At 46.1% G+C, this 26,172-nt stretch overlaps 1 protein-coding gene across 2 annotated transcripts in view; it reads left to right on the top strand.

The window, feature by feature from the left end:
- Ptk2b (protein tyrosine kinase 2 beta) overlaps positions 1-26,172 on the top strand; it is a 117,005-nt gene that overhangs the window by 34,973 nt on the left and 55,860 nt on the right. For both annotated transcript variants that reach the window (XM_027390286.2, XM_027390287.2), the window contains exon 2: positions 24,270-24,510. In XM_027390286.2, the coding sequence (XP_027246087.1) occupies positions 24,307-24,510 (204 nt within the window). In that variant the 5' untranslated portion in view covers positions 24,270-24,306. The remainder of the gene's footprint in view (positions 1-24,269; positions 24,511-26,172) is intronic.

The raw sequence follows: 26,172 nt of genomic DNA, 5'->3' as shown, positions 1-26,172 counted from the left end.
ACACATGTGCAAGCACACTCACACACTCGAGCACACACAAGGACTTGTAGCCAGAAAAGGGACATGACAGATTTATAGTAAATAAAATGCACCACAAAAGTGGCACTGGAGGCATAAAGAAGCTGCTTGGCCAAATGGCGTCAGAGGCAGCCGTGTGCAAAGGGGGTTTGTATCAGTGAGATACAGGGTATGGGCTGGTGAGATTCTGGGCCTGAGGGGCCAAACAGAATGTTACCACGAACTCTCCAGCTGTTGCAAAACAAGCATTAGTGACTTTCTCTTTCTGTACGTTCCCACGCTGGTCCCACGCCCAGGCAGATTCCAGCCCAGACTCGATGAAGCATTTCAGGATTCCTCCCATTGGCGGGTGTAGACAGCATCAGCTCTTCCTCCAATTGGCTTTGGGTCCTTGGATTCTGCCTTGGGATAACTCTCCTCACCCATGCCTTCTTTATCTTTAGTGTTTCTCGGATGCTGGGTAAAATTTTTCTTGACAAAATCAATAAACAGGCCACCAAATTGTTGCCCTCAGGGTTGCAGCCACCTTGGCAAACTTGCAACAAACCCCAGACCTTCCTGCCATTTCACTAGTAGCCTTCTCAGCCATCTCCTCTTCTTCACAAACCTTAAAGCCCCAGCTCAGGCCCCACCCTTCCCGTGAGATAAGATTAACTCCCTTCCTTGCATTGCTCACTGCGTGTGATTGCATTTGTACCTCTCTTGCATAAACCACACTGTGCCCTATGGCATTATTTAGTGTGTGTGTGTTCCTTGCTCTAAGTTCCTGATTCCTCCCTGGGCTGTAGCATTTGTACCCACTCCCTTGATCTCCTACTGCGTGGGTACTCAGCTGTCTGTTAAGTTTATGCCAATCACAGTCCTAGAAGTGTAACCCAGTATAGCTGAGAAAGGGCTGGCGACGGGGAGACCCATAACATGCAGTTTAACCTTGACATCTTTTCTGTAGGGTTTTTTCTTTTTAAAGCAAGCACAAAGACCTGCCCAGGCTCTGCTTCCTTTCCTAACAACATGAATTAGTTGTATGTTTTGCCTGGGTGAAGATGTGGAGTAGCAGATAAGAATATAAAATCTGGGACTGGGGAGGTGGCTCAGAGGTTAAGAGCACTGACTGCTCTTCCAGAGGTCCTGAGTTCAATTCCCAGCAACCACATGGTGGCTCACAACCATCCGTTATGAGATCTGGTGCCCTCTTCTGCCTTTCCGGCATACATGCAGGCAGAACCCTGTATATATAATAAATAAATCTTAAAAAGAAGAATATAAAATCCAACACTGCCATTTCTTAGCTCTGTGATATTGAGTTGGTTTAATCTCCCCATGCCTCAGTTTTCCATATGCAACCTGGCAGAGGAATAATAGTACTACCCTCTCCTCTTCATTTTGAGAGTTAAAAATTAGCATGTTTGCCTGAAACATTAAAAGTAACTAACAGATACTCATTATCCAACTCCTGGCTGTTCTCCCTCCTAAAAGGCAAAATGTACACACAAAGGAAGGCTTGAGATAACCCTAATAATAAACACCTGTTGCTCAGAACTTGTTGGTACTTTACCTTTTGGCCACATCGGAAGTTCTCAGTGGATGGAAATAGGAGATAACAAAGGAATTACTCTAGCAGTTCCGAGGAAGGACCCAAACACCACGCATCAGACTTCATCACTTACATTTGTGGAGCCATCTACACTGAGCCCTGAGAGGCCTTCAGTCAGTCCTGGCTCAGCTGCCTTCCTCACCAGCCATGTTAAATGGGGCAGTAACTTCACTTTCTGTGGTCGACAGGAAGCCTGAAACCCAAAGAAATAAATCATGGCCCTTCGGTCTTGAGTAGTACAGGTCACAGCCTAGATGTCCGGGCTTCCATCTTATGCTAGACATAAGAACTAGCTCTGTTTTCTGAGAACAGACTCAACCCTCAGCACCTCCACCTCCTTAATGTCTTTGTCTCCCAGGAGGAGGGTAGGGCTTATCTGTCTAGATCCTGGGTTTTGAGTTGACCTAGTTTAGTCTCCTATGTACAAAGAAGAATCCAATGACCATGCTGGGTTTCCAGATCTGGACTCACTGTTGTTGTGATGGCCCTGTCTTTGCCTAACTAACTTGAAGAGGTCTTTCCAATAGCCAGATCCTTGTCCGTTTCTAATTCTACCTGTCCTGAGTGGCCTTGGGAGCACTGTTAGCAAAGAGATCATCAGACTCCCTGGGGTTTCCCTGTAAACCTGGAGAGAGGAACCATTACTGTCTTGGATGGGAGGAGGGAATGGCAAAGAACACCCAGAAGCATCCCCTTCTACAGACCCTTTGGTGTTTCTGCCCCTTGTAGAGGGCTGTTCTGAGCTGGGATCCTACAGAAGCCTCCTCTATCATTAGAGGCGTTTTTCAGCATGTCTATTTTGGAGCTACAGCTGGGTACTTCTCAGAATAAATAGAGCTGTGATATGGGGATAAAAGGAGAAAGGAATCTTACCGTCTCTTTAGACACCCGCACTCCCCAGTGTTTTCCAGTCTTCCATTCTCAAAAGCCTTTCCCTGAGACCCCTTCCTCTATAAGTCCTGCCTCAGGGCTTTCCTGTGAACACAGGCTCCTTTCACAGGCAATGTTGGGTATCTGGTTCGGACCAAGCTCTGTGCTGGGCTCAGGGGCCCTACAAGTTCCAAATTGCACAGATTTAATGTCGAGAGTCACAAGAGTTCATATGAAGGTTGGATATCTCCTACCTAAAATGTTTGGAACCAGAAAGGCCTGATTCTTTGGGGTATACTGCAAGGGTTGAGAATGTGAGTTTTGAACACAACTGAACTTGTGAGTATATCTCCTTTCTCCTGTTTTAGCTCCATGACTTTGGGATGGTTCTTTAGTGTCTCTTTGAGGCCATTTATCCATCCATTATAGGGGAGTGTGAACTCTGTCAAAGAATTTCTCATTCTTTAATTCAACACAGCATTTATTGAGGCTACTCTGTACCAAGCATGACCCAGGAGTGGACATAGTTAGGGAAAGGCTGATGTGACATTGTACTGAGGTTGCCTGTGCATTCTGCTAGGAGATAGGGTGTTATGTGGATTCTACAAGAGCGTTTGCTTGCATTGCTTCACACCGTAGAAAATACTTGATGGTGGCTGCTGCTACATTCAGCATTAGAAACACAATACAAATGTTAACTCCCCGTGGGAGGCCTCACCCTCTTGGGAGTAGATGGGGGGTGGGGTTGGGGGCAGAGGAGGGGAGGGAGGGAGAACTAGGATTGGTATGTAAAATAAAAAAGATTGTTTAAAAAAAATAAAAAAAAAGAAATACAACACAAATGAACCACAGCTCTAGAAAGCACGTTTTCATCTGGTAAATCATTTCACCCAGCCTTCAAAGCTATAACTGTGTTTTGGTTGTGGGGATTATATTAGTCAGGGCTTCCTGGAGGAAGAGACCAACAGGAGATATTGAAAGAGATTTATTGTGAAGAGCCGGATCACGTGACTACAGAAGCCACGAGACTCCAGCTCTGCAGTTAGTAAGTTGGAGACCCAGCGGGGCTGGGGGTAATCTCCAGTCTCAAAACTGCAGGCTTAAGCCCCAGAAGGAACCCACACTTCAATTTGGTGTGAAAGACAGGAAAATCCAAAGTCCCATTTTGGGGGAGGACTCTCAGTGGGGAGATTCTCTCTTACCCTGGGAAGATTCATTGTTTTCTTCTCTTTGGGTCTTCAACTTGCATAAGGCTAACCCACCTTGAAGAGGACTTGCTGCTTTATACACTTTACCATTAAGAAATGTGCTGGTAGATCCACTCAGAATAACATTCAGCTAGCTATCTGATACCTCATGGCTGGCCCAGTCAAGATGGGGAAAAAAAAGATCATCATAAGAATAGCAGTCATGGAGGCAGTAGCTGAGAATGTCTTTGTAGGACAACTGGAGTCTTCTGGGCTGTACTGGACAGCAACCTGGTCCTGAAGGGAAGGGAAGCCTACCCGTGGCTCAGATAAGGAATCTCACTTCTAATCTTAGAGCTTGATCTAATACAAGGGGCATCCTTTAATTCCTTTATGTTTTGTTCATTTGTGCCAACATAAAAACAGTTCGCAATAAAATCTGAATTTATAGTTTCTCATGAAAAAACAAGAAATCAGTTCCATGAGTGCAGATCTCTGTTCGTACAGAGAAAACACATGTTGAATCTGAGCCCAGGCTGCCTCTTTCAGTCTGCGTACCTGCTGCCCTGTTGCCTTGGCCTCTTCTAGCTCTGGCACCCTCTCAAGCTTCTCTGACTAGCTGCTGTCTAAAGCAGCCCCACCCCAGTCACCACCACAGTCCTTCTCATAGCTCTTTGCTGGGGAAGGGCCTTAACGAGAAAACTTCCCTCCATCTAGGGAATGCTCAAATAGCTAAAGGGACCTGGCTGTGGCCAAGCAGCAGGAAAAGGGCCAGTAGTTCCCCTGCTTATCATGTTTTGTAAAATTGTGCCAACATTTAATATTTATATATTATTATTACTATACAAACTCTCAGGAGAGACTACCAACAAAGGTCATATGGAGGTCAGATGCCCTTTTCTCCTTATTAAGACTTTTAGAGGGTGAGACCTGGAGAGATGGGCCTTGGCATGGACTCTTCTAGAACCACAGAATGGCAAAAATAATGTTGCTACACTTCTGAGCACAACAGGCAAAATAGACATGTATAGATCAGAGAAAGAAGCTCTCTGGGGAGCCTAGAACTCCTGCTTTTCCAGAGCTGAAGGGATGGTACACTGAAGAGGGTTTCAGACCATTCTGTATGTTGCTATCTGGCCACACAGCACCATACAGGGATAGTCACTTGGGATGAGGAAGGTTATGCATGGAAGGCCGTTCAAAGGCAGAATGGTCTAGTCATAGGGTAGTGAGGCCCTAGGTTGAGGGCTTCCAGGGGTGCGTAGATCCCATTATTAAACTGCAGGTTTTTCACCTGAGCATCAGTGATGCTTTTCATACACACATAGACACTGAACCTTTTACATAACATGTAAGACACAGGCCATGAGGGATTGGGAACTTTAAAGAGGTTTTGGTTTAAGTCCAAAGTTCAGACTGTGGTAGGTATGTGGGATTTGTTTGAATCTGGTATGATGATTTCTCCTTGTGCAGAAATGACTGTGTTGAAGGAAGATGTTTGTCTTATAGACCTTTAGGAACAGGAGGCACAACAGGCCGCACAGTGTGAAGCAGGGAAGCACTTGGGCGGAACAGGAGCCTTTAGTGTGGTTTCCATTGGTGAGCATTGGCTTCTATGAATAGTTTCTGCAGACTCCAAGGAGCTAGGGCTTTGGTCCAGGGATGTGTAGGGTGGATAGGGATGGCTCAGGGTCTGAGAGGTCCTTAGAAGAGGTGGTTGGCGCTTGGGATCACTTGGTTGTTTTGCAGATGCAAAGCATGCTTTTAGGATTCACCTGACCCCAGAAGCAGCTTCCCTTAGGGGTCTAACAAAGCTCCAAGTGTCAGAGCATCAAGTATAGGGACTAACCAGTGGTTCTCAACCTTCCTAATGCCGTGACCCTTTAATACAGTTCCTCGTGTTGTAGTGACCTCCAACCATAAAATTATTCTCGTTGCTACTTCACAACTGTAATTTTGCTACTGTTATGAATTGTAATGTAAACATCTGACACACAGGGTATCTGGTATGTGACCCCTGTGAAAAGGTCATTTGCCCCCCTCCCCCCGACCAAGGGCTCTTGACTCACAAGTTGAGAACCACTGGAATAGAAACATGGTCCTGACAAGGACCTTACTGTGTCCTCTTAGGGCTGCAAAGATCAGCTTCTCTAAGAGTCCCAAGAAGAACATGCCAGGTTAGTCGATGCTTGCCTTCTAGCCCAGAGGTACTGTAAACAGAACCAGAAGTGACTCAAGAGCCCAGCCTTACCTATAGATTTAGATAGAAAGTACAGGCTCAAATGGGAAGTGGGCTTCCCCAGAGAGCTGCAAACACTGGGTTTCTGAACAGAGTCTGATATGAAAAGTTTAATGGAAGAAGAGTTATTCACAGGATTCATGGGGAGGTGGTAGGCACGAGTAAAGGCAAAGGTAGGAAATTCCAGGTATGGGTTGGGGATTTTTCCTGTGTAGGGTTTACTTCCATTCTGTGTCCTTATATGGGAATTTTGGATGTGCCATGATATCAGGTGCATGATGGGAACAGTGGATTCTGCAAAATGGAGCATTTAGCAGTTGTTTGATCCATGCCCATTCCATCTGGCTTTGGATGCTCTTGTGTCTTTATTGTTTGAGATGTCACATGATGTCCTACTGTGACTTAGTCCTGAGGTCCTATTAACTGATAGGTACTTTAAATGTATCTTTCTCCCCAGTCTCTCTCTCTCTCTCTCTCTCTCTCTCTCTATATATATATATATATATATATATATATATATATATATATATTTGAGCACACACTCATGCACACATTTATAACATGCTTCAAAACCCTCTGCTCTGATTGGAAGGTGAAGGGCAGGCTATGCGTTTTTAATGGTGTTCCCCAAGGATCATGCAAGTTCTAGAAGGCAGCAGATTATAAGATCTCTGAGATGCCTTCTAGTGCTGAATTTTATAGTGTTTTGATTTATTCAGGTCTGGTCCAAAGTGGGTAAATTGTTATCACTACACCACAGAGGCAGAGGAGGGCAGGGGTAGACACCTAAAGGAACATCTGAAGTCATTAGCGTTCAAGAGTGGAGGGCTTATAGCCAGAGCCCAGGCATCCTATATCCCAGGCGTACTCTTTCTTCTGCCCCACAGGCTCCTCCCTCAGTAGGCCCTCCTCCCTTCTCACACTATGAGCCAGTGAACCTCACCGGTACACAAGATTTTCACAGTGTCCATTCATGTGTGGCTTAACCTTCTACCCATAAAACCTGTTTGTTCCCAGAAGGGCTGTGGGCTGTGCAGTGAGCAGGGCAGCCTGTGTTCTAAATTATTCCTTTTCTTACCTGGCACACAGCCATGCAATGAGATACTTTTGACAAGTGATGGCAATGTTGACAGCTGAGAATAGAACCCAAGAGTGGGAGGGGAGTCTGCTCAGCTAGTGCTATGGAGATGAAAGGGTTTGGGGTTGCCACCTTAATTGAAGGATGAGCATGGAACAGAGTTCAAAATTTATTCAACATCTCACAGAAGCCAATGGGTGAGCTACAAGGCCATGGAGAAACGTATATGGCCCTCAGAGCTTATTGGGCTCCAAAATTCTAAGTATCCACAACCTAAATCAGAGAGCAGGGACCTGTTGGCCGGGTTCACATCCAGCAAATATGGCTGCACCACTGACTTGGCCTTCTGGGGGTGGCTTTCAAAGTTCCTGGTTAGTGTTCCTAGTTCTGACAGACCTTGATAACTACAGAATTCTTGGGGGTGGGAGTTAAATGTATGTTAATAGTAGGTGACCTTGGTATGGAAGAATGTGTGAATACCCCAGACCTTTACTACAATATTGTGTTAGAGCCATGGACCACTGACTGCAAAGCCAGAGTGAGGCCCATGGCTGGCAATTCCAGAGGCAGAGCCAGAATCTGAAGGCAGATACAGAAAAACTTCAATGTGTCCTAGGGAAGAGCTGTCGATACTAAAAATGGTTCAGAAGTGGACTAGGTGGGTTGTAGGTTTTCTTGACAAGGTAGATCCCTTATCGTTAAAATGTTTATGGAGATGCTTAAAGGAAGGGTCTGTTATCATGACCATGACCAATATTCCATATTGGAAACAACTACCTGGTACTTTCTGAGAAAGAGTTCAGGGATGAGACACACAAAGGAATTGGGAGGGTGTTTCATTACAGTGACGGAATATGCTCCAGGAGTGGGAGGGGCATGCTTCCCAGGAAAGCAGAATATCCTAGGATTTCCAATAAATCTCCTGGGCAGCTTTAATGGCAGGAGGATTATTCATAAATGATAAATGGCTTATAAATATTAGTTTAGTTAATCTTCACAACAGTTTTGGGTTCGGTTTCATTTTCTGATAACCAGGATCTCAGCCTGGGTCTTTGAGAGTTGTTTAATGTCTTTGTCCTCAGTTTTACTTACTTCTGAAAAAAACAGAGGAAACAAAACCAGCTGGGATTCCCAGTGACATTCCTTCCCTCACAGTCGAGTTTACACAGCTGGTTCTTTTCTCCCTTACCAATGTCCCCAGTATCTGTCAATCTTTTCTGGAATAGGACACATGACTACATGCCCTCCAATAAAAGGTCTTCCCTGTCCTTTATCTTTTTCTTTCCTCTCACTTTCTACCCCTCAGCTGTCACCCCCCCCCCAAAGGATTCTCCAGTAGCCAATGATTTTAACTCCTAGGGTCCATTTGGGAAAGCCTCTGGCCTACACAAGGGAACTTAGCTTTAGATTTCATCAAGCTGAAACTCACACAGGGGTTTCTTGGGACTTCTGCAAAAGGCTTAGAAAGGAGTGATGCATTCAGTTCCTTAAAGAACTTGATTGTCACTTTAAGCTCTGTGAATATTCATGCCCAAGATGTTGGGAAATCATTCTTCTTAGCTAATCTTCTGGGGCTTTATATGAAACAGTAGCAAGGCCCAGAAGATGAGTTGTCTTACGCAAGTGATCTGGGTGTCTCTGGATGTCAGCTGAACGCAGTGCAGTTACAGAGTGTAAAATCCTGGTGTGTGTGTGTGTGTGTGTGTGTGTGTGTGTGTGTGTGTGTGTGTCTGTGTGTGTGTCTGTGTGTGTGTGTTTATGTGTACTATCGAGTTCATCAAGGGAGAAGTGGAATGTGGTCTCTTTGGAGACCCTGAGCTCCTGGCTAGGGTCAGAACTTCACACTAGCTCCCATGTGTCGTCCACACACACACCCCTTGTGTTCCAGAGGAGGTGGCCCACACCAGTCCCCTGAGCCCTCCTGCCTCATGTCTGCGGTGAGTTGCTTTTCTTTCTCTAACTTCCTGTGTGCTTCAGAAACCTTAATGACAAAGAGCTGAAGGACCTGTATGTCAAACATGGCCTTCTGTTCCACACAGTAAAGCTGGAGCCACAGTTTTTACAGGTAAAACCCAAGATTCTGACTATGTTTTCCCTAGCATGGCTGCACGGGGAATGCGAAAGCTTGGGAGGGGCTGGAAGTAGGGTGTTTTCATATCTGGGTCAGTGCATCTACAGAGGCAGCTAAAGCAATCTTAGAGACGTATCCACTGTTGAATCAATTCAACGTGGAACAGGAAAACTCCTGTCTCAAGTAACTGACTTCATTGCTCTATTTCTTTTCAGTTTACACTATAGCTGTAAGCATGGAGATGCATTCATGTCACAACTATGCATAACTTTGAGATCTCGTATTAATTTAACAGAGTATGCCTACATAGTCTGCTTACTGGTTACTTCTTAGGATGGACAAGAGTTGATTCTGAATGAGGCTCTGTGCCCTCATGGGATGGAAATACAATGGAAACACCTCGTCGGTTTTCTTATCATTTTCTCTGTTCCGTTTGCTTTTTTCCTTCCTCCCCTCCCTGTTTCCCTCCTCTTCCCTTCTCTTTTGTGTTTAGATAAATTACTGATCTTTCTCTCCACAAACCCACACTCACGGGGCTTTGCGGCTCAAATTGTGGTTGCCAAGGAACTGGGAAGTGGACTCTTCTCCCGCCCACCCCTGGCCACCTGGTTCCCCACTCCTATGCCTGGCTCTGGGTCCATGGGACCATTTTATTTCATGGCTCCTTTGCTACCTTCCATGCTGTGAGGGTTTCCAGTTGGGTTTTCCATGGCCTTTTATTTGAGTTTCCAACCAGGGGATGAAAATTCTGGCAGCATTAGAGCAGAAGTCAGGAGACTGCTATAAAAGAGTTCATGAAGGAAGAGGAGGGCTTTCTCTGTATTTGCATTTGGGTCCTCCCTGCTTTGAATCCTCATAGCTGGAGTTTTAGAAGAATAAATTTCCCCCAAATTTTCTGAGCTCTGAAAAGCTGAAACTACCTGTTTCTTTTCTTGGTACACATTTCCCAATAGAAGGCTTGAGCAACAATACACAAAAATAGAAAACTACCAGGGCACTGGGAAATGAGGCCCTGAGACACCCAAGGAGGCCTGCATTTATGAGTTGTAACCTGCTGGGATCTGTCACAACTCAGCCATAATGAATAGCACACTGGCAAGGGGATGCCTGTAGCCTGGGAACTGAGGGTTCTGGGCTCCCACTGACTGGGGCAACATTTAGTCTCCTAAATTCAATTCTCACCAGGGAGACAAGGTCCATGCCTGTGACTCCTTGCCCTTACTGGGAAGGTGTTAGAATTACCTAGGGCATCAAAGGTAGGGAAACGGAGATGCTGGGTCCAAGAGACAAAATTTCAGCAGGACAGAATGAAGAAATTCCAGAGATCTTGTATTTGATAGTCTCTGGGCAAATATATCTCTCCTGCCACCCCCACCACACTCAAATGGTAACCTCGTAAAGACATGAATATGCTAGTTAGCTCAGTCGTAATACTGCATGCCTTTAGTATATGCAATTTTAATTCAAAATTCAAAATGGCCGGGCAGTGGTGATGCAAGCCTTTAATCCCAGCACTCAGGAGGCAGAGGCATGTGGATCTCTGTGAAAAGAATTAAAAAGAAGCAAAGCTGTGCATGGTGGCACATGCCTTCAGATCCAGCTAGTCAAGAGATAGAGAAGAAGGAGGATCTCTTATACCTAAGAGTTTGAGGTCTGCGAAGACACCAGAGCAACTCTGTCTCAAAACAACTGTCTTTTACAATCACTGGAATATTACTGAAAAATATAGATGGCTGAGCCTCACTCCCAAAAGTCTTCACTAGGGAGGCAGGTTGAAGGCATGAGAGACATGTCCTCGTGGTACCTGTGTGCACACAGACAGGGTGAAGAAGGACCCAGGCATTATTTGAGGATGCATTACTGATCTAATGGGAGCTAATCTTGCCATTAGAATACAGAGCCCCAGGAGACACTAACCTGGGTGTGTCTGGGAGGAAAGCATCATCGCTGAAAGGCCAGACTCAAGCTTATTGCCATCTTTGCAGGCCCAGTTCAACTCCACTGAAATTCTGGCCTTTTCTCCACCTTCATGAGATCCATGGACAGTTAATTGCTCAGTGTGTGGCTCCAAGCATGATATTAGTGGTGGTAGTGTCTGTCTGTGTGTATGTGTGTGTGGGGGGGTAACAGTACCTTTGGGTTTTTATTAGGATATAATGGGCTTGTCCTGTGGGTGCACTGCTTGTCCGTGGGAGAGTATAAGGAGGAGATTCTGTTACTTGTGCTATTTTCAGAAATAACTCTTTCACGAAGCGTAGAGGGGAATAAGGAGCGGTTGGGGGAGGGCTCAACATCTCAGGGCGGGAGAGAAGAGAAGACACAGGATAGCCAAGAACTCTGAGACTTGATCAGACACTGCTCTTCTAGGACACTGTTTAGCGTCCAGTATGGCACTCCATGGGTCTCTCTTGCCAGGCTGCATCAGTTGCCTGTCTACACAGTTTACCCCAAACCAGTTTGGATCAGGTCCAGAGATGCTGTTTGCTGCCTAGCCAGGCTTTGTGCTAAGAAGCCTGGCTACTCTGCGCGGTCTGTGTAGAGAATGCAGGAAGTCAGACTGTAAGAAAAGGGGCTCGAGGCAGAGGCACAGCTTTATGCATGTGGGACAGACGGTATCAAATCTTTAAATACATCCAACCAATATAGCAGCAGGAGCTTAACATCGTGTAAGTGCATGGGATTCTAAATGTGGGTGTGTTTATATGGAGTTACAAATCAGTATGCAAATTCCATTCTCTGTGGCTTAACATTTTTATATACATCTACTCTTTTTATGTACTACTACTCTTGTATTTTTACCATGCTTCAGCTTTATGTTATTGATATTGCTGAGATTTCCTTCTGTGCCTTTTGTCCTGGTTCTCATCATTTCCCTGTGGTAAAGAGTACAGCAATGGACATCCTTGTATAAATAATCCACTTCCCCCACCTTAAACCCATGGGGGTGTCCTGGTTAGCTTTGTCAACTAGACACAACCTAGAATGATCTGGGAAGCAAATCTCATTTGAGGAATTGCCTAGATCAGATCGGCCTGGTGCATGACTTGGGGGGGGGGTATTTAATTGTTAATGGATGTAGGAGGGCCCAGCACACTGTGGGCAGCATCATTCTCTAGGCGAGTGGTCCTAAGCTATATAAGAAAGCTAGCTGAGTATGAGCCTTCCTGCCAGCCAGCAAAGCAGCATCCCCCATGGTTGCTGTCTTTGGCAGTGAAGTTAGTTCCTTGGTTGGGGGTAATGCTGTGTGAAATAGCAAGCATTGCCTTCAAGTTCCTGCCTTGACTTTCTGCAATAATGAACAGTGACCTGAAAGTGTAAGCTAAGCAAACCCTTTTACCCTAAGTCACTTTTGGCCAGTATTCTTATTACAACAATAAACGAAACTAGAACATGGGATGTGTTTCCCAAACCATGTTAACAGCTCTGAGTTGTTTAGTATTTAAAAAACTTGCTCACCAGAAAGATGGTTCTGGGTAATTCACCACTCCAACAACACGAGTTTCTCTTTTTTTCCCCTAAGGGTCTCTTGGCTCCTTTTGAGGAGTTTGTAGTTGGTTTCTTAACATTGTTTCCATTAGTATTTTTAACCACAAGGGTTTCTCGGTCTATTTTTAATTTCCCAGTTTTTTTTCACACACAGGTGGCATCCTGTTTGTTTAACGGGCATCTAGATTGTTGTTCTATTCCATCCACAGCAGAATGAAGGCTGACTGCTGTAGTGTACAGATGGGGGCATTGAGCTGTCTGATGGTTTTGGTGTCTGTTTGCATGACGCAAAGCTTTGGTGCAGACTGGATTTGTAGACTGGCAGATTGGAAGCTGGCAGGTGGAAGCTTGTTGAAGAGGATGTTTTTGTTTGTTTTTAAGGTGGTAATGGATGAGGATCGCAACGTCCACGCTGAAAAATTTTTTAAGTACCTTTTTTCCATTAAAAATACGGATCACATAAGACCCCTTAAATAAAATTATTTGTATTCATCTTACTACACACCCCACTCTGCTGAAAGCCTGCATTCCTTTCAGGGATGCATAGCTAGCAAGAGATGAAGTTTTGGGGAGGAAATTTGCTTTTAAGCAGCATTCTAGGAGCCATGTCAGAAAAGCAATTTTCAGCTGAGCTGCTCTTTGGCACACAGACACAGTCAGAGATGCAGACCCCGTAGTGGAGTTTAAGAAGCGTACAGGCTATTGTGCTAGTGTATGAACTGTGTGTGCTGGGTTAAGAGGGGAAACAGAGTTCTCATCCAGCTTCTGCCTGGTAAGAAAGGGAACTCTAGGGTGACCAGCTCAGTCAGTTTTCCTTATTCTCAAAGCAGCAGAGACATCTGCCTTGGGAGACATCGGCATAATAGTGAGAGTACAGACATGGAAAAAGGGAACCTTGTGCAGCCTAGAAGGCACCTCATCTAAATATTTACCAACCAAGGATTGAAAGTACTTGAAAAAAAATGCCATTTGTTCCCAATATTTACACTCTCTTGATCATTTTCTAAATGGGATAAAATAAGCATTTGTATATTGAGTGTGTTAATTACCTTGTACTAAATATAGTCACCTAGAGAGGATTTAACTTCTACAGGGGAATGTGCATAGGTTAGATACAAGTGCCATGTCATTTATACGAGGGGCTAGAATATCCTTGGATGTTGACATCTGTAATGTTTTAGAATGAGTTCCTTGCAGACATTGAAGGATACCTGCATGGAAAGATAAAGACCCTTCTCCTGCTTCGTCCCATCCCTGTTTGAAGTCTTGGCTGAAGGATCTTTTACATGCACTTGAAACTGACTCTCCATCTTATCTTTACAACTCTTACTTTCCCCACGGGCCTCAGAGATATAGACCTTTGTACCTGTGTCAGAGCGTCCCTCACTCTAGAACCCAGACCTGTGATCCCTGTGGCCCTTAGTGAGCAGAACCCCGCTAGAGCCACATGCGTACAAAGCCCAGGGGAAAAAGTTTTTTAGAGGTTTTCTAGTTTAGTGCAACTATGCATTAACTTCTGATAGGCACATTACTTTGACTAACAGTGAGTTACAATACAGCTAGCTTTAGCCCACATTTCTAATTCATAGAGCTTCCCCATGCCACCAGGGGAAGATTTCACTTATTTACCTGTTTGTGGCAGGTTATTTCTATGTAGCACAGGCTAGCCTCAATTTGATAATCCCCTTGCATCTGTTTCTTAAGTGTTGGGATTACAGCTGTGTGCTAATATGCCTAGCTTATTTTTTTCTTAATCTGTAAGAAGGGTTTTGTTCCTATTTCTCAAGTTAAACTTGCTTTGTCTTGCAAGTCTGTGGAGATTTTGAGAGTTCTTTTGTGAGTGTCAAAGGTCAGAGATGGGCTGGAAGCCAGTAACCCTAAAAAACTGTGACTCTTACACTGTCCAGACAGGGAAAGGCTCTCATGAGCCAGGGGCACCCATTTCTCCCCAGCTCTGCTTTCAGAGAGATCATGCTGGGAGTTGAAATTGGCCATGATGGAAATAGTTACACCACAGAATTGGCGCATGCTATGAAACAAGGCATCCCTGTGCAAAGCTTTATCCCAATTGCTCCTGCTGCCTCTGAGGTCATACTGTGAGGGAAGGAGCCCCCACCCCACTCCAACCCCTCTGCACAGCACACCCGAACACCTGTTTTCACAGAGAGGCCTTTATTAAGTGGAGAAGAAAAGTTAAAGTGGCCGCTTTCTGACTCAGGCAGAAAACAGCAGCAAATGACTTTGCAGGTGTGATGTTTAAAAGGAGAAAAGAGGGAAGACTGCGTGAGAATGGGCTAGTATGTGGTGGTAAAGGGGATGGAGGGTAGGGGAAAGGGGAAGGGGTGGGGATATATATTTGTCCCAGTGTGACAAAGGACTACCTCTGGATAGAGAGGAGACAGACATAGCACATAGGCAAAGGGCAGTTTATAAAGGTAAAGGGGAGAAACCCTGTGTTAAGATGAGGTGTTTAACTTTAGTTGGAGATGTCAATTAGTCGAACCAAAGGGGTCTTATGATTGCTGGGTTTTGATAATCAACCTTGAGAGGAGGAAGTAGCCAAATAAGAGAATAGACCTTGGTGGCAGCTTTAGGAATATAAAATCCAATGGATTTTAGCTAGGCAGGGGGAATGGGAGAAGGGCAAAGCCTGCCAGAGCCACATGCTCGAGTCCCTTCAGTGAGAACCCCATCAGCAGGCATGAGCTTATTAAAAATACAACCTTCCCCCAACACATGGAGTTCAAATTCTTTAATAACGTGTTGCCATTTTCTGGTCTTGTTTCTCAGTGACCCTTCTCCCACTCTTATCCCCAGTTCAGTGTGACATTTGTTTCCTGGTCTTCTGGCTCACACTTTCCAGAGTACCAAAGCCCAATGGACAGGTTCTGCCTAGTGTTTGTCAAGCAGTACACTTAGGGACGCTTCAGGGTCATATCATGCTGTGACTAGTGTGTGTGTGTGTGTGTGTGTGTGTGTGTGTGTGTGTGTGTGTAAATTCATTATCCTTGTTGTTATTATTATTTTGGTGTTTGTGTTTTATGTCTCTGAGAATGTGTGTGGAGCTGCATGTGCTCATGTGTGAACACACATGTAAATGGAAGAGGTCAACCTCAGCTGTCATTCTACAGGAACCTTGGTATTTTGGCTTTTTGTTTTTTTCTGAACCTGGAGCAGGCTGGGCTGTGAGCCCCAGGGTCTTCCTATCTCTGCCTTCCTAGTGCTGGAATTTTAGGTGTGTCTGATAGTTTATGCAGATGCTGGGGATTGAACTCAGGTCCTCCTACTTGGACAGCAAACACCAACTGGGCTCCCTCCAGTCCCTGCTTGGCTTGAGGGAAGGTCCCACTCTACAGCTCAGACTGCTCATGCTCTTCCTGCCTGTCTGAGTGCTGGGATCATAGGCATGCACGCACCACTACCAGTGCTAGGGATTGTGGGAAGCAGCAGAACCTTGAGGTCAAACAGGAGGGAGATGAATCTGGTCAGCAACAAGGACCAAGACTTGAACTAATGGGGAGACCAGCGAGGTTGCCTTAACAGGAAAGTAAGGTGCTGTGTCTCTGCTGCTCTCCCTGCCCTCCAGAGAGCCAGCCCAAGCCAGCTGACCTGTATGGGGGCAGGTGCTGGTAACAGAAGACTCCAAGTGGGTAATGGGTGCGGGGGTGGGGAGCTGAAAATGTGGTAGAGTCGCAAATGCTCTTTGAATTATTGTGAATTATAGCTGGCAGTAATCACAACCCTCCTGGTTCATTCCTTCGCCTGGAAAGAAGGGAAGAGATTAACCAAATGAAGGCTGGGGGTCCCCGAGCTGTAGAATGCTGGCCCCACAGGAACCTGGGGGCTGAAAGGACCAAGTCAATGTGTGAGACATGGAGCTCATGGGGCCCAGCCGTGCCCAGGAGCTCAGGAATGCCTCCCGAAGACTTTGAGGTCATTGCAATTAGTTAAGTGCCTGTGCCCAGCAGGCCCCAAGATAGGAAAGGCCTGCCTTCCCCATTTTGTTGATGTGGAAATGGCCAGGGGAAGTGACTCAGAGACAGAGTGGAAACAAAACGTGTCTCTTGTGACATTCTGACTTCTGCTGGTCTGAGTGGCTGGCGCTAGGACTGTCTCCCGTGGGGCTTCCTTCCATGGAACATGCTTCGGTGTTCTCAGGTCAGGCAGCAGGGGAACTTATGTGGGCAGCGCGGGAATTGGGGGTTGGGGAGGCTTTCCAGGTAGGCAGACTGGAAGAGGAAGGCAGTCTTAGCACTGCAGAGACTGAGAGAGCTGTGGAGGCCACCTTATCTACCACTGAGCTGGTTTTTGAAAACTGGGCCTTGCTATTAAATTAGGTTTCCAGTCCTTTCTTTAGCTAATTCACAGGCATAAAAGAAAGGAAGAAAGAAAGAAGGGAGGGAAGGAGGAAGGAAGGAAGGATGGAAGAAAGGAGAAAGAGAAAAAGAAAAATACATGTGCCAAGGACTGTATTGCAATGCTCCTAATTCTTCAGAAAGATTCTGTAGATAGATAACATTAGCTTCATGTCCCCAAAGAGGAAACAGGGGCCTAGAAATGTCACTTGGTCCAGATGGCATAGCTGTAAGCTGCAGAGGCCTCAGACCGAAATTACCAAGACATACTGCTGGAATTTTATAAATGAATGACCACTGAAAGTACAGGCGAAAGTACATAACGTGATTAAAGGATATCTTTCAAACTGGGAGTGGCCACCAATACCTGTGGCCTCTACACTCAGAATGCCAAGCAGAAGACTGTAGAAGTCTGAGGCTAAGACTGCTGGGTCATGTATCAGTTCCAGGACATGTCTCAAACAAACAAAAGCGTGGTGACACACATACCTGTACTCCCACTCTAGGAGAATCAAGAGTCCCAGGTCAGGAGCTAGGTGATGGAGTTGGAATCCCCAGCACCTTTGTGAAGAGCTGAGTATAGCTGCATGTGTCTGTAACCACAGCGTGGAGGGAGCAGAGACAAGTGTCCCAAGAGCTCACTAGACAGCTAGCCTGCTTTACAATGTCCACCAGGCAGAGGACTTTCTTTCCCTGTGATGTGTGTCCCTGGGTCCCTAGGCTGGGAGCACAGAGCTGGTACTATGGCTGTATTATCTGGAAGAGATTTAAATCCTGCTTCAGTCCCGCCTCCTTTGGGCAGGTAGACGGCTTGCCATTCAGGAAGAGCATAATTGAGTTTCTTCCAGAGGATTATCAGGAACACGGAGACTGAACAGCCCCCTGGAATACCCTTTGAATGTTTGGGCCAAAAGTTCTTATGGCCAATCAAAATGCTTCCTGTTTTAATCTGGGCCCATTTCCTTGTGTTTGTTATTCTTTGCCTGTAGTCTGGGCAGTTCTGGGGGCTGGGAGGTGTGCTGAAGCCTAGGGCGGCTCAGAGCTAGAGGGGGTTTCATTGGTGCCATGGTAGAGACATGCCTTATACAGCACATGGCGGGCCAGTGGGGGGTGGGGCAGACCAGGACGCGGGTGGAGTGGTCACCAAGCCTGGCAGAGCCAAGAGGTCTGGAGAAAAGGGTGGGACGTTGGCTCAGAAGCTGAGGGTCAGAAAACTTTGCAGTCACTGAAGCCAGAAACAGGCTAAGGCTCCAGATGAGAAATTCAAGCCTTTGGGAGATGCAGGCAAGTTTCATTGCCAGGAATAGGATTCTCTGGAGGGTCTTCGAATCTTGTCCTGTCCTGGATCTCAGTGATATACATTGGTAGCTTGGAATCAGCCATGGTGGGAATATTTACATCATAGAAAGGGCAGGCGGAGGCTGAAGATGAATAGTTTACCCTGAAGAAAGCTACTGGGCGAATGAACAAAATATGGAAATGAAGTAGTCACATAAGATTTTGGAACCTATATAGGCAAGGCACAGCCATGGGGTGACTTCCCTTTGTGTCCTATTGCTAACAATGAGCTTTCATTACTTTTCTTCCTTCAGCTTCACAAATCTTCTAGAAAGTAAGCAGGGTATTATAATCTCCATGTTTAGGTGGAGAAAAGTTAAGCTGTTTCACAGGATCTTGGGTTTCTTCTTCTTCTTCTTCTTCTTCTTCTTCTTCTTCTTCTTCTTCTTCTTCTTCTTCTTCTTCTTCTTCTCCTTTTTAATTCTGGGACAGGGACACAGGCAGAGTGAGCAAGAGAGACCGGAGAATGGAAGGTGAATCTCAGACCATGAGGATAGGCTTCCCTAAACCCTACCTTCCAGTTACTCTGCTTTGGGAAGAGTTTGGGTAATTCATTGCAGATTGCTGTTTGCTGAATGGAGTCTGGGCTGTAATCATATGTTAAAAGAGAGATGGGCACTGTCTTGTGGGTTGGGGTCTTTGGGCTCAAATTTATGTTTTCTTTTCTTAGATCTTAGAGGACCAATGGAGACAAAGACTCCCAGGGAGGCTCAGGATTGTTTCTGGGATGGTAAATGCTGGCTGGCACATTTGTTCTTGCAGAGTTTATGTCACCCTTAGGGGTAGTACTGCCTGCCTCTCTCTCTTCTCCCCCCTCTCTCTCTCTCTCTCTCTCTCTCTGTGTGTGTGTGTGTGTGTGTGTGTGTGTGTGTGTGTGTGTGATGTTGGGGATCAAATCCAGATCCTTGAACATACTGGACAAGTGCTCCAGCCCTTAAGTTCACTTAATTTTTAAAAGTTAATTTCTTTATTTATTTTGTTTATTTATGTATGTTTTATCTGCATGTACTTCTGTGTGAAGGTGCCAAATCCTTTGGAACTGGAATTAGAGTCAGTTGTGAGCTGCCATATGGGTGCTGGGAATTGAACCTGGGTCCTCTGGAAGTATTCTTAACCTCTGAACCATCTCTCTAGCCTTCACGTTCACCTCTTAACAGACATGAATTCTTGTCCAATATCTTAAACCTTCTCAGGCATGTTTTCCCATCTTTTAAATGGGCTTCTTAGTTACTACCCATTTTTCAGGATTGATTGTGTGTGTGTGTGTGTGTGTGTGTGTGTGTGTGTGTGTGTGTGTGTGTTTTAAGATTTTTCTAGAATCTATAACCATTCTGGCAGTTCCTACTGCAAATGTTTCTCAGGGACAAAAATGCAGAACTGAGGGGCCCACATGAGGCTAAAGGTAAAAGCAGATTGTGGGTGACCAGGATGACTTTGCTAAAATATTTTCTGCCAGAACCCTGTGGGCCACAAGCCTGCTGGGCTAGGGGAAGCTGCTGAAGATCAGATATCCACATCCTCTGAGCTTACAGGCAATGTATGACTTGTCAACTGGTGTGGGTGCTAGCTGGCGAGAGGCAGACTATTAATATTTGGTCATGGTCAGGACGGGGGACAAGATGTTCACTGAGCTAGGCACTTTGGTCAGGTTGGGAGATGGGTGTAGCTCTCTGGTTCACCAGGTTGTGGTTTCTCATTGTTACATATATACTTGACTGTTTCAAGAGTGGTTTTAGACTTACAGCAAAATCACAGGAGAGGCAAAGAATTCCCATCATGCCACCCATCACCACATGTACATCTCCCATTGCTGGCATCTCACACCAAAGTGGAACATTTGTTATGACTGGTGAAGATCCACTGGTGCCATTGTGGCCTTCTCTGTGGTTTAACGTGAGAGTTCTTCCTTCACGTGCCTTCTATGAGACAGACAGGTAAAAGATCCTCGCCTACCACGATGGACTCACCATCAACATTTCCATATCCCAGCATCCTCTGAGATGTCAGTTTGTCCCTCCACCCTCTCCTCACACCACCAACTGCTGGTCTTAAAACTATCTCCAAACTTTCGCTTTTCCACACAGGATGTATGTAGATTCCTCGTTTACTTAAAAATATCCATTAAGCTGGGTATGAAGCCAGCTGTAATCTCAGCACTCAGGAGGCTAAGGCAGGTGGATCTCTGTGATTCTGGGGTCAGGTTGGCACACATGCTGAGACCCTGTCTCAAAGAAAAACAAAACCACTTAAGGTTTTTCCATGTATTCTATGGCTTGACAGATCCTCTCTCTCTCTCCCTCTCTCTCTCTCTCTCTCTCTCTCTCTCTCTCTCTCTCTCTCTCTCTCTGTGTGTGTGTGTGTGTGTGTGTGTGTGTTCATGTGTATGAGGATGGCACATGTGTGGGGGAGTATGCATGCACCAGTGTGCATGTACATATAGAGACTGGAGAACAGCCTTGGATCCTAACAATGGAGTATCATCTATCTCCTTTGAAACATTGACCTGGGACTCACCAAACAGGCTAGTCCCGCTGGCCAGTGAGGCCTAGGAATATCTACATATCCATTCATCTTGGCTGGTTCCACATTTTGGCAACCACAGGTGAGACCGCCATCAACCTCCATGAGCAGGTGGACGTGAGGCTGTTAGGCTGTCAAACTTCTTTGGGTAAACACCGAGGGGCACAGTCCCTTGATGGTGTGGTAAGCACATGTTTGGTTTTACAAGTGATTGCAAGACTGTCTCCTAAAACCGGCTGCCATGTTCAGAGTTCCCACATCCTCGCTGCAGCTTTCTCACCCTCTGGCCGGCTCTTGCTATACGAGTGGCTGTAGCGCCTTGGGCTCAGGAGCATCCGAAGGTCTCATTCCCAAGTCCCTGCCATGTTGCCTCAACCTTCCCTGCTTTATCTTCAAGCAAGGATCGTCTCCTCCACTCCTCCCATAGGCCAGTGACACACATGACACATGGATGAGGACTATTCCCAAGCTCTCACCATTGGCTCTTGAGTTTTAGAGGGTGACAAAGCTCTCTCGGGTTCCTTTTAAAAGAGCCCTAATCCCACTCATTGGTACTCTACATCTCAGCATTCGTACCTTCTCATACCAGCATCTTGGGGGTTAGAATTTGAGCATATGAACATTAAAGGATGCAAGCATTCAGTCCACTGCAGGTGTAAGTCTCTGGGGTCAAGGGTCATATGTCACTCCACTTCCCCGTTCAGATGCCCATCTCATAATCTTTCTTGTGAAAGCCTTGTACAAATTACAGCACACAAATAGATGCCTACCAGACCCAGCAGATCCTGAGGCCGGTAGGCCCACCACTTACTTACTGAATTACATGTCGATGTTTGTTTGTACTCCTGGCTAGGACTATGCTATTTAAGGACAAAACTAGGACTATGCTATTTGGGGACAAAGCACGTTCATCATCCTCTCAGTCCTAAAGCAGCATTGCCATCATCCCCTCTGGGTCCCCTCAGGCCTTGCCACTTCAGTATTCTCCCTCATCTCCCAGCTGCCAGGTCTGCATCTTTGCCTAAAGGCTTTCTGGCGTCTCCCTTGTGCAGATCTGACTGGAAATGCCAGGGACACTGAGCATAAGAAGTGGGAATAAGTGCTCCCAGATCCCTCTCTTTCTGAGTGAGATATGTTCCTCTCAGGTCCATCCAGTTCCCAGCAGGTTGAAATAGGGGTTGCTCAAGTCCTCTCTTTGTCTGTCTTCCCTTCCCATTGCTCTAGGGGTGCTTCCTGAAGATACCCCTCAAATAATTTCTGAATTCCTTCCAGATCAAGGAGAATTCAGATAGATCATTAGAACACCAGGGCCCAGAATACATAGATAAAGAGGGGTATACAAATACAGATAGACTTCTAGAACATATACACACGTTCTCTTCTCTGTCAGTCTTGTCCCAAGCTATAGCCACCTTTGAGCTCTGAGCCTTCTGCTCCCCTTTCTGCCTGCCCTGACCTAAGAGGAATGTCTTGTTTCTCCCCACATCCTCAAGACACCTCCTTTGTCCCTTCCTACAACAAATCTCCTTTGTTGTTGTTTGTGTGTGAATGTTACAGGTATACTTTTGTGTGGGTCTGTATGCATGTAACGTGTGGTGTGTGTGCACACACAAGTAGAGGTCTGGGGTAAACTTTGAATGTCTTTCTCATTCACTCGCCACTTGTTCTCAGAGACAAGATCTCTTGTTGTCTGGAGAGCTCATGGACTCAACTAGACTAGCCAGCCAGCTCCAGGGCCCTGCCTGTTTCTCTCTTGCTGCCCCAGTGCTGGGCTTGTGGGAGCACACCTCCACACCTGGCTTTTATAAGGGTGTCAGGGATATGAACTCAGGTGCTCATATTTGCACAGCAGCCACTTGACTGACTGAGCCACCTTCCCAGCCTCTATTATTTTGTCTTAAAGAAGTGGTTCTTTAGAGTTAATGACTGTTCAAATCTTTCCTGGTACTAGACTCCGTATAAATAAATAATCACAGCATGTGTTCTGCTTCTAAAATACTCGACTCCATATTTCTATCAACACAGCCAGCTCTGTCATTTCCCCTGATTCCTGGTCTAGGCAACTCCCCCTAAAGCCATACTCATGTGAGAAGGGACACCTTTTATGTCTAAGAGTAAGTCTCAGTACTAGGGTCTACCTTATTCTAGCACAAGCTGGATGGTTTTTATTTTGAGACAAGGCCCTGTAGCTTAGGCTGGCCTCACATTTAATGGCAGTCTTTCTTCCCCGGCTTCCCAAGTGCTGAAATGACAGGTGTAAGCCATCATGCCCAACTTTAGCATGATTGTTTTAGAAAAAGTCTTGGAAATTAAGAATATCCAGTCCTCACCAAAGACACACTCAATATCAGCACTGAGGACAGAGCTTGGAAGTACATTGGTGACCCCCATATGAGCCCCAGCTAATATCATCAATGCATAGTTACAACTTTCCTCACTTCTTTTGGACACTTCCTGCTTTATAATTTTATTTATGCATTTTTAGTGTGTGTGTGTGTGTGTGTGTGTGTGTGTGTAACCCTGTACATGTGCATCTGTAGGCACACATGTTGGAGTACAGACTAGTCTCTGGAATATGTTCTCTCCTGTTACCTTGTGGGACTGAGGACGGAGCATGTGGGATGGTCAGGCCCCTCCCTGCTGAGCCATCTCACTGGTCCCATTCCCTGCTTTAGATCAGCAGAGACCAAGTCCTTGATAGTTCTGTTGGATGCAGAGGCTAGGGGAAGCACAGCTGAGGATTTGGGGGGTGAACTGCAGTTTACAAGGATTCATACAGTTTACTTCTGTGTCATACCAGGTTGTCATCAATACTGGTTGCATCATATAGAAGCCCAGGCTAGCCCCATCTGTCATGCAAAACAACTTTCCACACTAAACAGTGGGGAAATGAGGGCTTTTCCCTCCTTGGTGGACCTTCCTGAGATACCAGATACTCTAGATGATGAATTCCTAGGATATCCAGGCCTTCTACATGAAAACTCTGGTTCGTATCAAGGTTTTAGGTAGACCAGCCAGGCTAAGGACCAGTTCCTGATCTGGACACTTTGTTGTCTTCTTTGTTCATTCCCTTGGGGACACCTAGTCCCAAGTTCTGTTTCTTCTCAGATTTTCCCCTCCATTCCTATTTCCCTCCTCCTTTTTGCCACTGTTTCCCTGCCCGCTTTTTCTGCTCTGCTGTGTCATGCCGCCGCCTCCTCTCACAGCTGTTGCATGTGCTAAGTGTGGGCCTCTTGCCTGGGAGCCAGTGCCAGAGGAGAACAGAGAGGGAGAGAGGTCCCCTAGAAGATGGAGCCTGTGTGCTTGCGAGCCTCAAGTCTGGACTTTATACCTGGATACTTTGCACCTGGCTCCTACATGCCATAGCCTCCCCAGTGGCCTTTGCAGGGAGTTTTCAGGACTAAGAGGACAGGCTGTTGCATCAGTCATGGAGCTTGGGGGTGTGCCAGCCTGGGGGATGAGGCATGTGGCTTTCAGGAACTCACTCTGGGGCTGTCTCTGTTGTTTCTGCAGGACTGCAATGTGCCGGTCCTAGCTGCTGTCTGAAAGGATGTCCGGGGTGTCTGAGCCCCTGAGCCGAGTAAAAGTGGGCACTTTACGCCGGCCCGAGGGCCCCCCGGAGCCCATGGTGGTGGTCCCAGTAGATGTGGAGAAGGAAGACGTGCGTATCCTCAAGGTCTGCTTCTATAGCAACAGCTTCAACCCAGGGAAGAACTTCAAGCTGGTCAAATGCACAGTGCAAACGGAGATCCAGGTTAGTGTGGAGAATGCTGTTTCCTTAGCTGATCTGACCCTCCTACTTCCTGGGCAGAGGAGCAGCGCTTCTTGAGCCCAGAAGCCTCTTCTAGCACTCTCTAGGCAAGGGGCAGATTGGCATCAGGAGAGGTGTTTTTAGCTTGCTGTACCAGCTGCCTCCAGCTGTACACACTCCATTTTTCTAGGCAGGATTACAACATACTGGCTGATTTTAACCTGCACTTACTGAACACTCACTATATGAATCCATATGGTCAGTCTCTCAACAAACATGATAATGAATTTTCCCATGGGTGGACACAATGAGGACATACGCATTCTCTTCCAGAACACTTCTTCATGATGATGGGAGGGGAAGAGAAGTTGGTCCTCAGAACATTCCCCCAGAGGGCTCATAATTTGAACAGAGGAATCTGGATAACTTGGGGAAGTCTCCCTAGGTCCAAGGGAACTAAAATGACTCTATGTCACCAGTTCTTCTAAAGTTTTAAAAGCCAACGTCCATGAACTTCACCTATGACTCCTTTTGTTAGTGCTGTGTGTGGTCCTGGCTGCCAAGTCACCATGCTGTGTCTCGCAGAGCACACAGGTTTCGCACACCAGGGCGGAAGGTATTGATGAGCATGCCGTCTCTTGCAGTTGCATTCTTGCTATGGTTTGGTGAACTTCTATTTCCTGTAGCTGATCTGGCTGGGGCCTTGATTGTTCATCACATGGTCTCTGATGAGAAAGTGTGTGTGCAGAGAGGAAGCCCCAGCCACCTTTCAGGAGGTGCATCTCCCTCCCTCTTCTGCTGACACTTGAGTCTCGCTTGTGTGTGCCATTTCTGTATACCGATGCTGTCCACTGCTAGCTCAACTCATTTATTTATCATCTAAAAAGTAACATGATTTCCAAGCTGCAGGGGTACTATACTGCCCAATCTTGATGACAAATGAAGAGTCTTCAGTTGTTCTGACTAGAATGCTCTCTGTGGTGACAGCAATGAGAGGGCACTGGAGGGCAGATGGGACTGAAGTAGTGGCGTCACTTTCCACAAGGAGAGAATGGTGGAGAATAGCTAGAAGGCTGTCCGAGGTATTATTTATAAGTTTCCAAAGGAAAGATGGCCACAATAACGGAAGGTGTAGAACACTCACATGGGGAATCTGGGGTTAGGCAGGAGCTAGGGAACAGCATAGAGTTGCGATTGATTTGGTTTCTAGGCAGGGACTCACTACATAGCCCAGGCTGGCTTCACACTCATTCTGTAGCTCAGACTAACCTTGAACTCACGATCCTGGTACCTCAGCCTCCCAAATGCTAATATTACACACGTACAGAATCCCACACATAGTTCTGAAAGCAGTGGAGATTTTCCTGGGGTAGTGTGATGTCTCTATGGTATTTGAGGGCCTATGGAAAGGGCAATGGACCCAAGTTCAAGAATGGCTATGAATGTCTGAGGAATTTTCTGGAGGGGATAATAGAGTGAGATAATAGAGTGAGGTACTGGAACTCTTGGTTGTAGGATGGGTAAGAAGTATCTAGCACATAGTAGGTCCCTGGAACTGGGACTGTTGGTTGTCTATTCTGTCATTACCCTGCACAGCTATCTCTGAGAGCTGCTAGTTTTCCAGAGGAAAAAAAACTTCCATTTTTTATTTATCTACTCATCTGT

This window comes from Cricetulus griseus (assembly GCF_003668045.3).
Source record: "Cricetulus griseus strain 17A/GY chromosome 1 unlocalized genomic scaffold, alternate assembly CriGri-PICRH-1.0 chr1_1, whole genome shotgun sequence".
Taxonomy (NCBI): Eukaryota; Metazoa; Chordata; class Mammalia; order Rodentia; family Cricetidae; genus Cricetulus; species Cricetulus griseus.
The sequence above is the reverse complement of the archived record's forward strand: the minus strand, read 5'-3'. Positions and strand labels throughout refer to the sequence as shown.